This window comes from Gossypium raimondii, chromosome 10 (assembly GCF_025698545.1).
Source record: "Gossypium raimondii isolate GPD5lz chromosome 10, ASM2569854v1, whole genome shotgun sequence".
Classification (NCBI taxonomy): domain Eukaryota; kingdom Viridiplantae; phylum Streptophyta; class Magnoliopsida; order Malvales; family Malvaceae; genus Gossypium; species Gossypium raimondii.
In genome coordinates this window covers 28,926,059-28,941,974 of record NC_068574.1, presented here as the reverse complement: position 1 = coordinate 28,941,974, position 15,916 = coordinate 28,926,059, and the positions used below count along the sequence as shown (strand labels likewise).

General features: G+C 37.7%; 1 protein-coding gene and 2 long non-coding RNA genes across 4 annotated transcripts; all 3 read left to right on the top strand.

The window, feature by feature from the left end:
* Window positions 1-787: 787 nt before the first annotated feature.
* Window positions 788-3,000, top strand: LOC105778367 (transcription factor FAMA). Of its 2 annotated transcripts, XM_012602053.2 has the most exons (5): window positions 788-1,055; window positions 1,177-1,285; window positions 1,395-2,054; window positions 2,142-2,588; window positions 2,688-3,000. In XM_012602053.2, exons 2-5 carry the CDS (start codon window positions 1,262-1,264, stop codon window positions 2,775-2,777), a joined length of 1,221 nt encoding a protein of 406 aa, XP_012457507.2. In that variant the 5' UTR covers window positions 788-1,055; window positions 1,177-1,261; the 3' UTR covers window positions 2,778-3,000. The 2 variants fall into 2 exon arrangements, with proteins under 2 accessions (XP_012457507.2, XP_012457506.2); XM_012602052.2 differs by lacking the exon at window positions 788-1,055 and having other exon boundaries at window positions 1,178-2,054.
* A 333-nt stretch (window positions 3,001-3,333) lies between these two features.
* Window positions 3,334-6,805, top strand: LOC128033797 (uncharacterized). The gene is made up of 5 exons (XR_008189869.1): window positions 3,334-3,952; window positions 5,024-5,134; window positions 5,225-5,300; window positions 5,398-5,807; window positions 6,388-6,805. It is a non-coding gene; the product is annotated as an uncharacterized LOC128033797 (long non-coding RNA).
* Window positions 6,806-12,281: 5,476 nt separating this feature from the next.
* On the top strand, window positions 12,282-14,223 carry LOC128033798 (uncharacterized). The gene is made up of 4 exons (XR_008189870.1): window positions 12,282-12,827; window positions 12,918-12,993; window positions 13,091-13,502; window positions 14,088-14,223. It is a non-coding gene; the product is annotated as an uncharacterized LOC128033798 (long non-coding RNA).
* The last annotated feature ends 1,693 nt before the right edge of the window (window positions 14,224-15,916 follow it).

Here is a 15,916-nt window from a genome sequence, read left to right as displayed (position 1 = left end):
TAAATTTTTTGTTAAATTCAAGTTAATTACAATGTCATTTTTAATTACATGGCTATCAAGTGAGTACTTTTTAATTTCAAAATTCTATACAATAAATTTAACAAAAAAATTAACAATCTTAACAGTTTGATATGAATTTTGAAATCAAAAGTAAAAGGACTAAATTTTAAAAATAAAAGTATAGGAACTAAACCTCAAATTTTGTCAAAGTATAGAGAATAACAATAAATTTTAACCAAAATAATATTAGTAATTAAATAGTTCGGGAAAATATCTTAACGATGCAATTAGTTAATTGAGTCTTATCCATTTCATTTATATATATATATATATATATATATATATATTCTTCCTTAACCCAATATTACGCATCTAAACCCTTGTAAATCCATAATCTACTAAAATCTACCAATAGCGTACATATTTATGCTAGTACGTGCATATTCGAATTTAAGTATAAAATTAACATCTCTAGAAGAGTTGGGGTTTTTTTTTTATTATTAGTGAATTTTTAAATTATATATAAATTGCTTCAAAATAATTTAATAAGATTTAAAAGAAAACTACATAAAAATATATTTAAAAAAGTTGAAAGTTCAAAAGATGAAACTTGAAAGGGTTTGAGAGCGTACTTAATTAGAGTCATGAAAAGAGGTGGTAAAAAAAGCAAGGGGAAGAGCGTTGGGGTTAGCCTGTGAAATCCATAAATATCAAGGAGGTGCAACTGTGTGATGAGCTTTACATTATATTTATATATATATATATAAATCCCCACAGGCTCCTTCTTCGTCCTCTCTCTTCCTTAGCACCACCGATTCACAAGTCAAAAGCCAGCTCTTAAGAGGCCAAACCCTGCTCCCTGCCGCTGGCCCCATTTACACCACTCGATCCATCTCTTTTTCCATGCTTACCCCACCTCTCATCCAAAAGTTTCACTCTTTGTCTTATTACCTTTTTGTTTCTCTCTGAGTTCAATATCCATCCCATCATCATCAGCTTTATCATTTCCAAGGGCTACATGTTAAGATAGATGCAAGTTTTATGTCGTTATTATGGTATTAATTTTTATGTTAATTACATGTTTCAAAGGCGGTTTCCTTGTTTTATTTATGCATAAATGCAAAATGATTTTGTTTAATGGCCGTAACTTGACAAGGTTTTGTCTCTGTGTTTCAGGTTCAATGATATATTGACTAGGGTCGAGTTTGTCTTTACACGAATTGACCTCACTTAGGGTTATCGCTATATATATACAGTAATAATGGAGAAAGAAGAAAACTACGCGGTACCAACAGCACATATACTCTTATCTTCTTTTTTCTTTTTCTTTTTCAAAACCTTTAGATTTATTACCAATCGCCATGTTATTCTGCTACAAACTTGATTTCCTTCAGGCAAATTTTGTGGGGCCAGATTATTCTTTAGACCATCATCAGCATCATCATCAACATCAGCAGCCTCGGATTGGTGAATCTTGTGGTGATAACAACAATGGGATGGTTGATTATATGTTGAATAATCCTCAACAACACCAGCATATATCATCTTCATCAGGGTTTTACACTACTCCAGCATCTTTCGATAAACTGAGCTTCGCTGATGTGATGCAGTTTGCAGATTTCGGTCCTAAATTAGCTTTAAACCAAACAAGGATCCCTGAAGACGAGACTGGGATCGATCCTTCTGGTTATTTCCTAAGGTTTCCTGTTTTAAACGACAAGTTAGAGGCTGAGTCTTTAATGGTTCCTCCATCTGGGATTGAAAACGTTGAGGAATTGGTGGAAGATAAGCATGGCGAAGATGAAGCTAGGGTTTCTGATAATGCTGCGGCGCAACTTCGTTTCTTTGGAGAAGATGATGTTCATAACAGAAACCCCATAGCACCTACAGATCCTGCTAAGAACAAGCGAAAGAGGCCAAGAACGATCAAAACCAGTGAAGAAGTTGAAAGCCAGAGGATGACTCACATAGCTGTTGAAAGGAATCGAAGGAAGCAAATGAACGAGCATCTTCGAGTGTTGAGATCCCTCATGCCTGGCTCTTACGTTCAAAGGGTAATCTCAAACTCAAATCCTTTATTTCATATCAATCAATCTCTAGTACTTTTCTTCCATTGATGTTGAGGTAAAATATTAATTCAGGGAGATCAAGCCTCCATTATTGGTGGAGCCATAGAGTTTGTGAGAGAATTAGAGCAACTCCTTCAATGTCTAGAATCTCAGAAAAGAAGAAGATTGTATGGAGAAGCTTCACGGCAGATGGGAGATACATCAATGGCGGCTATTCAGCAGCAGCAGCAACAACAACAACAGCCGGTGTTTCCTCCGATGTCTACTCTCCCGAACGATCAAATGAAGGTAATGGAGTACGAAACCGGACTCCGCGAAGAAACGGCCGAAAACAAATCATGCTTGGCGGATGTTGAAGTGAAGCTTTTAGGGTTTGATGCAATGATCAAGATCTTGTGTAGGAGAAGACCAGGCCAACTGGTTAAAACCATAGCAGCTCTCGAAGATTTGCAGCTCAATATCCTTCATACCAACATCACCACCATTGAACAAACAGTTCTATATTCCTTCAACGTTAAGGTATACAATTGATCATATCTTTATCTTTCTTAATTTTTATCAAAAAAAAAAAGAAAAGAAAAGAGGAGAGAGAATAAAGAGAATTATGTGGATATGCAGGTTACGAGTGAATCTGGGTTCAGCGCTGAAGACATTGCGAGCTCAGTTCAACAAATATTCAGTTTCATTCATGCAAATAGCAGCATGTAATGTAATGAAACCCAAGAAGATAAGTTGAAGGGAAATGAGTTCTCTGTTGGATCTTTTCAAATTTGAATAACCTTTTTTTTCAACGGATTTATATATTAGATTTGCAATAGAAACATGTAAAATAGTTGTCAGCAAACTTTCAGCATAATTTACTACTTTTGATATTTAATTTCCCTTGTAAAAGTAAAATTAACTTTTATAATTAACAAGTCTTTTATTTGAAGATTTGCTTATTTTCAATTTTTTTATATTATTACGATTTCATTTCGGAGTTTTTAAAATTTAAATGCATAATGATAATTTTTTTGTCAATTTAGCTCATACATTTATTTTAGATAAATTTGGCTATTAATTTTTCAAAAAAGTTAAATGGTAACTTTTTAATGGAAATGTTGACTAAAACATTTTTTTAATAATATTGGCATGGTAATCTCATAGTAGTCCACATTGCATTTTATGTTGACATGATAGTATTTGTTTTATACGACACGTCAACAAATAATTTAAAATTTATAAAAAATATACAAAAATAAAATAAATTCAATTTTCAAAAATATAAAAATTTCATAATTGTTTTTTTTAAATAGCATGGAGTAATCATGAATTGTCATGTGGGCATCTGTGTAAAAGTTTAATGTTTTTATCTCGTATTTCAATTTAAAACAACAATTTGATTTTTTTAAAAGTTGATAGTCAAATTAAACTCTTTTAAAAGGTTAAGAATCAAAATTTAACAAAATAAAAATAAAAATTAAATTGACAAAAATATAAAAATTAACGACTTTATGCAAAGTTTAAATCATTAGTTTATTAGCAAAAATCTAATAGGATGGTATCAAGCATAACAAATCTAAAAGACAAGGGACGAATGAAAAGAAAAGAAAGCGATAATAATAATCTAAAAAATATTGTTGGTTTTCAATAATAGAAGACTTGAAATTTACTAAGAAAGAAGTTTGGGTATTGGTAATGATGAGCATTGGAAGCATTATGGATTATGGTTATGATTTTGATGAAGGCATGTGATATATGTAGGGATGCATGGAGCTGTTGTTGTGGAAAGGGAAAGAAGATAGAGGAAAAGTGAGACAGATTCTGAGTTGAAATTAAAATGTTTGGCAATGGTTGATGTGCACATATAATGTGTAATGGTGTATATGAAGGATGATTAAGAGGTGAGAAGGTCAACGAGGGGTCCCCTACCTTTGTTGTATTCTAGTACTTACTGGGTTGACTTGTCAGAAATCAAGATTTTGTTGTATTATTGGACTGATTACATTCATCACTTATTGCCATTCCCTTCTCGGGTCCCTCACCTTTCTAATTTCTTTTTTTTTTATCTATCTGGTTTTCTGAAAGGTTCATATCACCTATTCCATCCCTTTTTTTCTTTTGTTTTTTCTTCTTAAATTTTGATTTTCTTTTTACCTTTTTAAACTGACTTCAAACTTATAATTTTGCGCATAAATTTAGTACTTTATATGGGATTAATGTTAGATTCATGTTTTTTCTTTAAGGTGATAACATCTTCTTTCATTTAGGGATAACTCGTAACTTTCAATGGCATATAGTCCGGTGTGCCTTGTTTTCTTGCTAGTTTTCTTTTGTTACACTAGAACAAAAATGGGTATTATCAATGTTAAAAGTTGTTACTAAATATTATAGTACTGCTGCTAAAATTTTATTGTACCGATAATGTAACGTCCCAAAAATCCCTTATATATTTATTTTTGTATATTTATGACATAAATATTTGTTAGCTCTAGTGGTTATGTGTTCTGGGAGTGTTTGGGAGGTCTTAAGTTCAAGTCTAGTCAATAGGCTTATAAATAAATATTAGTAAAATATGTTAGAATGGATCTGTTGGTTTGGTAGTTAAGTGAAGTGCAATTGAGCAGGAAGTTTGGAGTTTGAGTCCTTGCGCAAACATGGGATTTATTTTTACTGCTTGTGCCATGAGGGTGTTGTAGTTTGACCGAAGAGTTTGAGTGAGGTTTGAATTCGATGGTTGAGGGGATTATGGTGGACGGTTGGGGATTGTGTCGTCGGGCCTTTCTTTTCTCCTTTTTTTGTTTGTTGTCGACTACTACTGAAAATTTTCTTCTCTCCCTGCTTTGGTTTTTCTAGTAGTCCATTTCCTTCTCAAATCCTTATTGCCGCAATTTGTCATCTTCGTTTTGCCTTTGCGCTTTGGTGGTAAGTTTTGTAACTGTGGTGTTATTTGGTTTATGGATTTTTGGTGATAGGTTGACTATTTCATTGATGAAGGTTAAGACTGTTTCATTGATGAAGGTTAAGGACTAGAACGATTTGGTTAGCATTAGAGCGGTGTGGTTCTGTCGTTACTCGTTTAGCAGGTAAGGTGATTGTGTTTGGTGAATTAGGGGAAGCTTTTCTATTCTTTTAAGCTTTGAAGATGTGAATTGTTGTCTTATTGGGTCTTTCAGATTTGTTAGCAGCGAATTGTGGGAGTGGTGACCTATCTCGTTTGGATCCGTAGTTGGGGGTTGCTCAGTTTTGAAGGTAAGTAACGAATGGATTGAACGAATCATTGTCAATATTTTAGTTTCGAGTTAACTAGGAATTAGGACTGATTGTGGGGTTTGGTTGTTGACCATAGGTGTTGGGGATCTCGGAATTGTTTTACATCTCAAACAAACCAGGTGTGTAATCACATCACTGAAAACGTTAGTCGGAAAAAAAAGCCAAAAAATAGGATTGATGACGCCACACGAGCGTGGGACCGCTCGTGTGATAGACCGTGTGATTGAACATGGGCATGTGATCGACAAGGCTAGCCATGTGCAATTCATGGGCCGGGTCGAATTGGGTCGTATGGGGCCCACATGCCCATGTGGCCCATACGGGTGAACCACATAGGCATGTGGAAATATTGGGCCAAGCCGTGTGGGCCACACGGACGTGTGGGCTCACATGGGCATTCAACATGGGTCGTGGGCTCATTTTCACTGTTTGACTGCTATTGTTGCACGGGTCACCGGAGTCGACTGTGGACCTACTGTAGGGTTGGTAAGCTTACCTAAACTCCTAATTGACTGAAGTGACTGTATGACTGATACGATTATGGATGTTATTAAGCATGATAATATCCCACTGGTTTGGTACTATATGCCCTCATTTTATGCATGATATTATGTTTTAGCATGTCATATATGTATATTGCATTTCATTGGGGTTGGGTTATATTGTTCAAAGGAAGTGTACTGAAAGGCCTCAAGCCTGAATTACTGGTAGTTCAACTGCAAACTACTGTCTAGTGCCGCATTCGATGCTACTTGGAGTGTAGGAATGGGTGGGTTGATTATATCCCCACATGGAATGTAGGGTTGGACGGAGTTAAAATCTAGAGGTTGGCTGGGTAGGATTTGATGTTGCATATTTGTTACTGTACTGAGTATTGGTACTGTAATGGCCCAAGGCCTAAATGCATGACTGTTTCTGTATTGTAATGGGTTAAGGCCCTAACTGAAACTGAAACTGTTATCGAAATGGGCTTAGGCCCAGACTATGATTGCATACTGTCTGCTTGTTTATGCAGGGATTACATACTGAGTGTTCGTAAACTCACCCTTCTAATTTATCTGTTCAGGTAATCCCCAGACTTAGGCAGATCGGAGTGGTGGAGGACTCAGCTATGGCAACACGACTCCTTTTTATTGTTTCGTATTTAATTAGGTTTGTTTTTTTAATGCTTTATTTGTAGTATTTTTCTTTATTAATGGTCGCTATGAGTTTTTACGTAAAATTTAGATTTAATACTGCTTTATGTTTTGTATCTGCTAGAGGTAGATAAAATATGGGTTTTTAAAATAAATGCATGTGTTTTAGCAAAATACCCACAAGAACACAAACTATTTTAAAAAGCTTCCGTAATGTATAACATTTTGCAAACTAACGACTGAATAAAAATCACTATTTTAGGATTAATAAAAGATAACGATGAGATCTAAACAAAAAATATTTTAAGAAAAGTTACGGTTTTTCAACACGAGCATTGGTTTTCAAACACACTATCATGTGACATCGCCAAATTCGGCCATAACGTAAGTTTGGGGTGTTACATTTAGTGGTATGAGAGTCAGGTTGCAAAACTCGGCTGTGGATTTAGGTTTTAAATTTTGGTTTTTAAAATACTGATTTTTGAATGATTTGAAACATTTTTACTGAATGTATGGTACACCGAGTCTCCGGCGTCGATCTTGTAAGTTCTCTGAAACCTTTATATGTTTTAAACTAAAATTAACTTGATACTGAAACTACTATAGATAGCACAAATTGAGACTACTATAGGTAGATTGTACAGAAAACACTCAAGTTAGTGTATACTAATAGTATAGTAAAACCGATAGACACTGATAGACACTACGTTAGGCGAAAACAAACTTTACACTTCTAATACTGCCTCTCATAAGATATTTTTTAATAAATACTGAAATTGTAAATTGATGCATAAAACTGTTAATACAGATTAAACGCAAATAGACAATGAGCACAAAAAGTACTCGCGGACGGGGTACAAGAGGTCGTGGTAGAGGCCGTAGAGGTGTTCGAGCTGGGTTTTCGTCATCTGGCAATCTGCCTAATTTGGAAACTAGTGAGACACCGGCTTCACCTATGATCGAAACTGGGTCTCATGATCGTGTGACTAGGGACGATGCACTATCCCAAGAAATGTTAAGGATTTTAGAGAAGGTCGCTGGGCCCAATACTGGAGTTGGAAACCGTGGATTGGTTACAGAACGACTCCGATCTAACGAAGCTGAGCTTTTTAGGGGCATTACTAGAGTTGCCCCTAATGTGGCTGAGTACTGGATAGAGGTCACAGAGAGGATTATGGACGATTTAGACTGCACTCCTGAGCAGGAACTAAAGGGTGTTGTATCGCTGCTACAAGATAAGGCATATCAGTGGTAGCTCTCGGTTAATGAGGGCACTCAGCCTAATCGACTGACCTGAGAGTTCTTAAGATCGCTTTCCAAGGGAAATATGTGGGGGCCAGTTATGTGGATGCCCGTAGGAGAGAGTTCTTGAATTTGACTTAGGGGGATAGATCGATGGCCGAGTATAAGGCCAAATTTCTAAGATTGAGCCGCTGTGTGCGAGGTATGGTGGCGACTGAGTATAAGCGATGTGTTCGCTTCGATGATGGCCTTAGGGATAATCTGAGGGTTCTGATAGCTCCACAGAAGGAGGGAGACTTTGTTGTATTGGTTGATAAGCGAATATCGCCGAGAAAGTGAAGCGCACTGAGCGCCAGAATTGTGATAGAGAGAGGTAGGAATAAGAGGGATTCAGAGCCCTCGAGTTCTGTTCAGAGGCCTAAGAAAAAGGCTAAAATTGATGGGCTGATCAGAGTTAGGGCTCCCATTGCTGGTGCTGGACAGCCGTTGCGTACTGGCTGTGGTAGGCGCCATCAGGGCAAGTGTTGGAAAATAACTAGGGCATGTTTGAGGTGCGGCTCTCTAGAGCACCGTATTAGAGAGTGTTCATGAAGGTCCGATCAGATGCAAGTTCTCGGTAATAATATTGCATAACCACCAATAGTAGTTCATCAGCCACTGAGAGGCCGAGGTCAAGCCAGAGGTGGTAATGGTTTGGGCAGTGGTCAGAGAGCACCGGGCAGAGGTACTGGACATACTGAGGTGAGGTAGCCGGCTCTAGTTTATGCTGCGTGTCACTGAGAGGATGGTGATGCTCTAGACGTCATTACGGGTACGTTCTTTATTATAATGTACCTTATACTGCACTGATAGATATAGGATCCACTCACTCTTACATAGCTTATACTATGTCTGAGAACTTGGGTATCCTGGTTGAGAGCACTATGAGTGAGGCTACTGTACTAAGTCTGTTGGGGTAGTCAATAAGGGTTAACAAACTTTTAGAGATGTTCCTCTAGAGGTTCAATGAGCTATCTTTTTGGCTGATCTGATGGAACTGCCTTTTAGATAATTTAATCTGATACTAGGAATAAACTGGTTGGTTAAACACTGAGTGAGCTTAGATTGTGCCACGAAAAGGGTTGTACTAAAAACTGCAGAAGAAAGCGAGGTAGTCGTAATTGGGGAGCATCGGAACTACTTATTAAATGTGATTTCTGCATTGAGGGTTGAAAAGTTGGTTCGTAAGGTATGTGAGGCGTATCTGGCTTACATCAGTGTTTCAAATTCAGGGGATTCTTCAGTTAAGGATATTAGGACAGTTAAGAAGTTTTCAGATGTTTTTCCTGAAGAGCTACCTAGGTTACCTCCGAATCGTGAAGTAGAATTTGAGATTGAGCTCCTTCCTGGTACAGCTCCGGTGTCCATCACCCCTTATAGAATGGCACCGAAAGAGCTTGTGGAGCTTAAGGCCCAGATTCAAGAGTTACTAGATCATGGGTTCATCTGTCCTAGTATGTCTCTGTGAGGAGCACCAGTACTATTTGTGAAAAAGAATTATGGATCCATGCATATCTGTATTGACTACCGTCAACTGAACAAGCTGACCATCAAGAATAAGTATCCCCTACCGAGGATAGATGATCTGTTTGACCAGTTCCAAGGGGCTTTGATTTTCTCCAAGATTGATCTCCGATCAGGGTATCATCAGTTGAGGGTTAAGTAGAATGATGTATTCAAAAAAGCATTTAGGGTTCGATACGGATATTACAAGTTCTTAATAATGCCATTTGGGCCGATGAATGCACAAATAGCTTTTGTGGATCTGATGAACCGAGTGTTCCACCCTTTCTAGATCGGTTCGTAGTGGTATTTACTGATGATATACTAGTGTATTCGAAAACTGAGGATGAACATGATGAACACCTCAGGTGGTTCTACAGATTCTGCGAGAGAAACAATTGTACGTCAAGTTTAGTAAATGTGAGTTCTGGTTATATAAAGTAATGTTTTTGGGACATGTAGTCTCTGCTGCGGGGATTAGAGTCGATCCTCGAAAGATTGTGGCTATTTTGGATTGGAAGTAGCCTAAGAATGTATCTAAGATCCGTAGTTTTCTAGGACTGGCAGGGTATTATCAACTATTTGTGGAAGGGTTTTCTCTAATTGCTATACCCTTAACTAAGTTACTACGTAAGGATGTGCCGTTTAACTGGACTGATGCTTCATAAGAGAGCTTTGAGAAGCTCAAGACTGTACTGACAGAGGCTCTTATTCTAATACAGCTAGAGTCTGGAAAGGAGTTTACTGTGTACAGCGATGTATCACATGTCGGTTTGGGATGTGTATTGATGCAAGAGGGTAAGGTGGTAGCGTATGCGTTTCGTCAGCTTAAGACTAATGAGGCGAATTATCTAACACATGACTATGAGTTGGCCGCAGTGGTATTCGCACTGAAAATCTGGAGGCATTTTTTGTATGGTAAGAAGTGTATCATTTACACCGATTACAAGAGCCTCAAGTACCTTCTCACTTAGAAGGAGTTGAATCTTAGGCAGCGTAGATGGATTGAGCTGCTTAAGGACTACGATTGTACTATTAAATACCACCCTAGTAAGGCAAATATGGTGGCCGACGCACTGAGCCATAGAGCTATGACTAACCTGAGGGCGATATTTGCTCGCCTCAGTTTATTTGATGATGGTAGTCTGTTGTCCGAACTTCAAGTTAAACCGACGTGGATAGAGCAGATTAAGGGTAAACAGATAAAGGATGAGTTGTTAAGTCTTCGTTTCTGATAGGTTGAGAGTGGGAATACCGAGGATTTTGGATTGAATAGCAAAGGGGTGCTCTGTTTCTGTGGGAGAACCTGTGTACCGAAAGATACTGAGTTAAGGTTGTCTATACTACGAGAGGCGCATAGTAGCCCCTATGCTATGTATTCTAGAGAAAATAAGATGTACCGTGACCTTCGTTAGTTATATTGGTGGTTAGGTCTTAAGCGAGAAGTTACCGAATTTGTGGCTAAGTGTCTGACTTGCCATCAAGTTAAGGCTGAGCATCAGTTACCTTCGGGTTTTTTGCAGCCAGTCAAAATTCCGCTTTGGAAGTGGGAGAGAGTGACTATGGACTTCGTTAGTGGGTTACCCCTCACATCTACTAAAAATGATTCTGTATGGGTTATCGTGGATAGATTGATCAAGTCCGCCCACTTCATACCAGTTCGTACCAACTACTCTCTGTAGCAGCTAACTAAACTTTATGTGTCTGAAATAGTGAGACTGCATGGGGTACCAATTTTGATAATATCTGATAGGGATCCTCGCTTCACGCCTCGATTCTAGAAGAAGCTACATGAAGTTTTGGGTACAAGATTGGACATCAATACTGCGTTCCATCATCAGACTGACGGTCAGTTAGAAAAGGTGATTCAGACACTAGAGGATATGTTGAGAAGTTGTGTGATTGACTCCCGAGGCAGTTAGGAGGATTACTTGCTGCTAGCAGAATTCGTTTATAACAACAATTATCAGTCTAGCATTCAGATGGCACCCTACGAGGCATTATATGGTCGTAGGTGTCGCACACCTTTATGTTGGATTAAGTTGGGCGAGCGGCGTGTTCTAGGCCCTGAACTAGTTTCTGATACCAAGGATAAAGTTAGACTAATTCAAGACTGACTTAAAGTGGCATCTGATAGGCAGAAGTTCTAAGCCGACCTAAAGCGTCGAGAGATTAAGTATTCTGTGGGAGATTTTATTTTTCTCAAGGTGTCGCCATGGAAGAATATTGAGGTTTGGTCGTAAGGGCAAGTTGAGCCCTAGGTTTATTGGGTCTTACCGTATACTGAAACGTGTGGGACTGGTTGCCTATCAGTTGGAGTTACCTCCAAAGTTAGATCGGATTCATGACATGTTCCACATCTATATGTTGAGGCACTACCGCTCTTATCCCACGCATATTGTTAATGTTGAGGAGATCGAGGTTAGGCCAGATCTGACCTTTGAGGAGAAGCCAGTTCAGATTTTAAAGCGTGATGTAAAGGTTCTAAAAAGAAAATCCATTCCACTGGTTAAGGTTTTTTGGCGAAATCATAGCTCTTAAGAGGCCACGTGGGAGCTTGAGGGTGTGATGCGATAGCAGTATCCTCATCTGTTCTGATCAGGTAAAATTTCGAAGCCAAAATTTTCTTTTAGGTGGGTAGAGTTGTAACACCCCAAAAATCCCTTATATATTTATTTTCGTATGTTTGTGACACAAATATCTATCAGCTCTAGTAGTTATGTGTTCTGGGAGTGTTTGGGAGGTCCCAAGTTCAAGCCTTAGCTTGGGCAAATTTTGGTTTTTAAATGAATAAACCTCTATCTCTAGTCAGTAGGCTTATAAATAAATATTGGTAAAATATGTTAAAATGGACCTGCTGGTTTGGTAGTTAAGTGGAGTGCAATTGATCAAGAGGTTTGGAGTTCAAGTCCTTGCGCAAACATGGGATTTATTTTTACTACTTGTGCCATGATGGTGTTGTAGTTTGACCGAAATTTTGAAAAGTTTGAGTAGGGTTTGAATTTGGTGGTTGAAGGGATTGTAGTAGACGGTTGGGGAGTAAAATTAGGGATAGGGGGAGTTAATTAAAGGATTTAGGGGGTAGTGGTGATTGAGTGGAATTCTGTGCTTCCTAAATTTTTACTTTTCAGAGAAAAAGGTGAGCGAACGTCTCCCTTCCTCCCTTGGCTGAATCTTCTCCCTCTTTTCATCATTCCCCTTCATTTTTTTTGTCGATTCTTTTCTCTCCCTTGCAGCCGACTGTTTTTCCTCCTCTAGTTTTTTCTTCCTGGCTATTATTCTTTCTGCGAATTGTGCCATTGGCCTTTCTTTTCTCCTCTTTTTGTTTGTTGTTGACTACTACTAAAAATTTCCTTCTCTCATTGCATTGGTTTTTCTAGGAGTCCATTTCCTTCTCAAATCATTGTTGCCGCAATTTGTCATCTCCATTTTGCCTTTGCGCGTTTGTGGTAAGTTTTGTAACTGTGGTGTTATTTGGTTTATGGATTTTTGGTGATAGGTCGACTATTTCATTGATGAAGGTTAAGGACTAGAACGATTCGGTTAGCATTAGAGCTGTGTGGTTCTACCGTTACTCGTTTAGTAGGTATGGTGATTGTGTTTGGTGAATTAGGGGAAGCTTTTCTATTCTTTTAAGCTTTGAAGATGTGAATTGTTGTCTTATTGGGTCTTTCAGATTTTTCAGCAGCGAATTGTGGGAGTGGTGACCTATCTCGTACGGATTCGTAGGTGGGGGTTGCTCAGTTTTGAAGGTAAGTAACACATAGATTGAACGAATCATTTTTAATATTTTGGTTTCGAGTTAACTAGGAATTAGGACTGATTATGGGGTTTGGTTGTTGACCATAGGTACTGGGGATCTCGGAAGTGTTTTTACGTTAGAAACAGACCAGGTGTGTAATCATATCACTGAAAATGCTAGTCGGTGAAAAAACTAAAAAATGGGACTGACAACGCCACACAAGCATAGGACCGCTCGTGTGGTAGGTCGTGTGATTGAACATGGGCGTGAGATCGACAAGGCTGGCCATGTTCAATTTTTGGGCTGGGCCGAATTGGGCCGTGTGAGCTGCACGAGCGGGTGGGCCCCACACAGACGTATGGGAATATTGGGTCAAGCCGTGAGATCCACACGACCAAGGTCATTTTGGGCCGTGTGGGCCCACATGGGCATGCAACATAGGCCGTGGGCCCATTTTCTCTGTTTGACTGCTAATGTTGCACGGTCACCCGAGTCGACTATGGACCTACTGTAGGGTTGGTAAGCTTACCTAGACTCCTAATTGACTGAAGTGATTGTATGACTGATACGATTATGCATGTTATTAAGCATGATAATGTCTCACTGGTTTGATACTGTATGCCCTGATTTTATGCGTGATATTATGTTTTAGCATGTTATATATGTATATTGCATTGCATTAGGGTGGGGTTATATTGTTCGGAGGAAGTGTACTGAAAGGCCTCGAGCCTGAATTACTAGCAGCTCAGCTGCAAACTACTGTCTAGTGCCGCATTCGATGCTACTTAGAGTGTAGGGATGGGTGGGTTGATTATATCCCCACATGGAGTGTAAGGTTGGACGGAGTTGGAGTGTAGAGGCTGGTTGGGTAGGATTTGATACTGCATATCTGTTACTGTACTGAGTATTGATACTGTAATGGGCCAAGGCCTAAATGCATGACTGCTTCTATATTGTAATGGGCTAAGGCCCTAATTGAAACTGAAACTGAAATTGTTGCCGAAATAGGCTTAGGCCTAAATTATGATTCATACTGTCTGCTTGTTTATGCAGGGATTACACACTGAGTTTTCGTAAACTCACCCTTCTAATTCATCTGTTCAGGTAATCCCCAGACTTAGGCGGATCGGAGCGGCGAAGGACTCAGCTGTGCCCACACAACTCCTTTTTACTGTTTTGTATTTAATTAGGTTTATTTTTTAAAGCTTTATTTGGGGTATTTTTCTGTAATAATAGCTGCTATGGGTTTTTGCTTAAAATTTGGATTTTATACTGCTTTATGTTTTATATCTGCTAGAGGTAGATAAAACAAAAGTTTTTAAAAGAAATGCATGTGTTTTAGCAAAATACCCACAAGAATACAAACTGTTTTAAAAATCTTCCGCAACGTATAACATTTTGCAAACTAACGATTGAATAAAAATCTCTAGGATTAATAAAAGATAACGACGAGATCTAAATGAAAAATGTTTTAAGCAAAGTTACGATTTTTCAACACGAGCATCTGTTTTCAAATACACTATCTTGTGACATTGTCAGATTCGGCCGTAACGTTCAGGCCGGGTTTGGGGTGTTACAGATAAAAAGTCGTAGTGCAGTTATTGTGTATATCTGTATTATTTAAAGTATATGTAATAACTTTGAAAATTAAAATGTTGTTTTTAATTATATCATTGATTTTTTTTTTATTTTTAAATATACTTTTTTTAGTCACGACTTAATTTATTTGTATAAAAATGTTTTAGTTACAATAAAATTGGTTCTGAAATTTATAAATTAACGACAATATTCAGTTACAAAATTAGACGACAATATATTGGTTGCAAAATAGAGTTCGTAAATATATTGGTTGCAAAATAGAGTTTATAACAATGTAAATTTAGATGTTAAATCTTTTACGTAAATATAATATAATGGTTGCGAATATTACTTTGTGACGACATTTTAGTTGGTTGTGTATTACATTACGACTAAATGTCATTTCCAAAAAATTGTTTTAACAATCATAAGATATGGTTGCCAAATTGTTTACGTAACAACAATACTATTGGTTGTCAAATAGTAATGATATTTTAATTGGTTGTGTATGACATTACGAAATGGCTATATATCATTGTTGGACAAAACACGTTGGCGAACAAAATAATTAAATAAAAATAAACACATATAAAATAAAATATGAACAAAATTATTTATAGTTAATTTATCAAATATGAAAATCAAATAAAACCATAATAAACACTGAGGCCCATGAAACACAATTTCCTTAAGACAGATTCGGGCCGCTCCTACGGCACTTGGAGCAACGTTGGTCGAAAGTCTTCCAGGATACAACAACAGCAGTGATTGAAGTAGTAGCACCTCTACCATGATCAATCGAACGAACAATGTCTTTTTCTATCACTGGAATATTTAGAAAGCACGAAAGATGAAAAAGGAGATTTTTGAAAACAACAGAATTTCGGCAAGAGAAATTGTTAGAGAGTATGAGAGTGTGCAGAAAAACCCTTCAGAATCATGGCTTTTTATAGGCATGGAGAGTATTGTAATTATGGAAAAATATCCCCAAAATCTGCCATTAAATAAGCTGAGGAAATAAATTTGTGTTGGACTACTAAATTATTTGCAAGCCCATTTTGGGCCACCCACGTAGTGCAGGCGCACCCCAAGCTTATTAAGTTTAGACCTGCACCCCCTGTGCATAAGGCAAGATTACAAGCCTAGTCATTCAATTATTTTTTAAAAGAGTTTACATATATAAACACATCCCACACTTGGTATTTAACCAATATAGGATCTAAGCCTTTTATTTTTCCTCAACGATATTTCCAAGTAGCTTACTTTGAGCATCAATTTCTCATTCATCACTCAACCATTTTGAGCATATGATATACCGTTGTAAAGGTCTCGTGGAGTAGAATATGAAACTATAA

What these genes read in the sequence shown, in the direction of transcription:
- LOC105778367 (XM_012602052.2), top strand. Translation starts at nt 1,362, where the DNA reads ATGTTATTCTGCTACAAACTTGATTTCCTTCAGGCAAATTTTGTGGGG. An exon ending in CTGGCTCTTACGTTCAAAGG is followed by an intron (nt 2,055 to 2,141) that starts GTAATCTCAAAC and finishes ATATTAATTCAG; the next exon opens with GGAGATCAAGCCTCCATTAT. An exon ending in TATATTCCTTCAACGTTAAG is followed by an intron (nt 2,589 to 2,687) that starts GTATACAATTGA and finishes GTGGATATGCAG; the next exon opens with GTTACGAGTGAATCTGGGTT.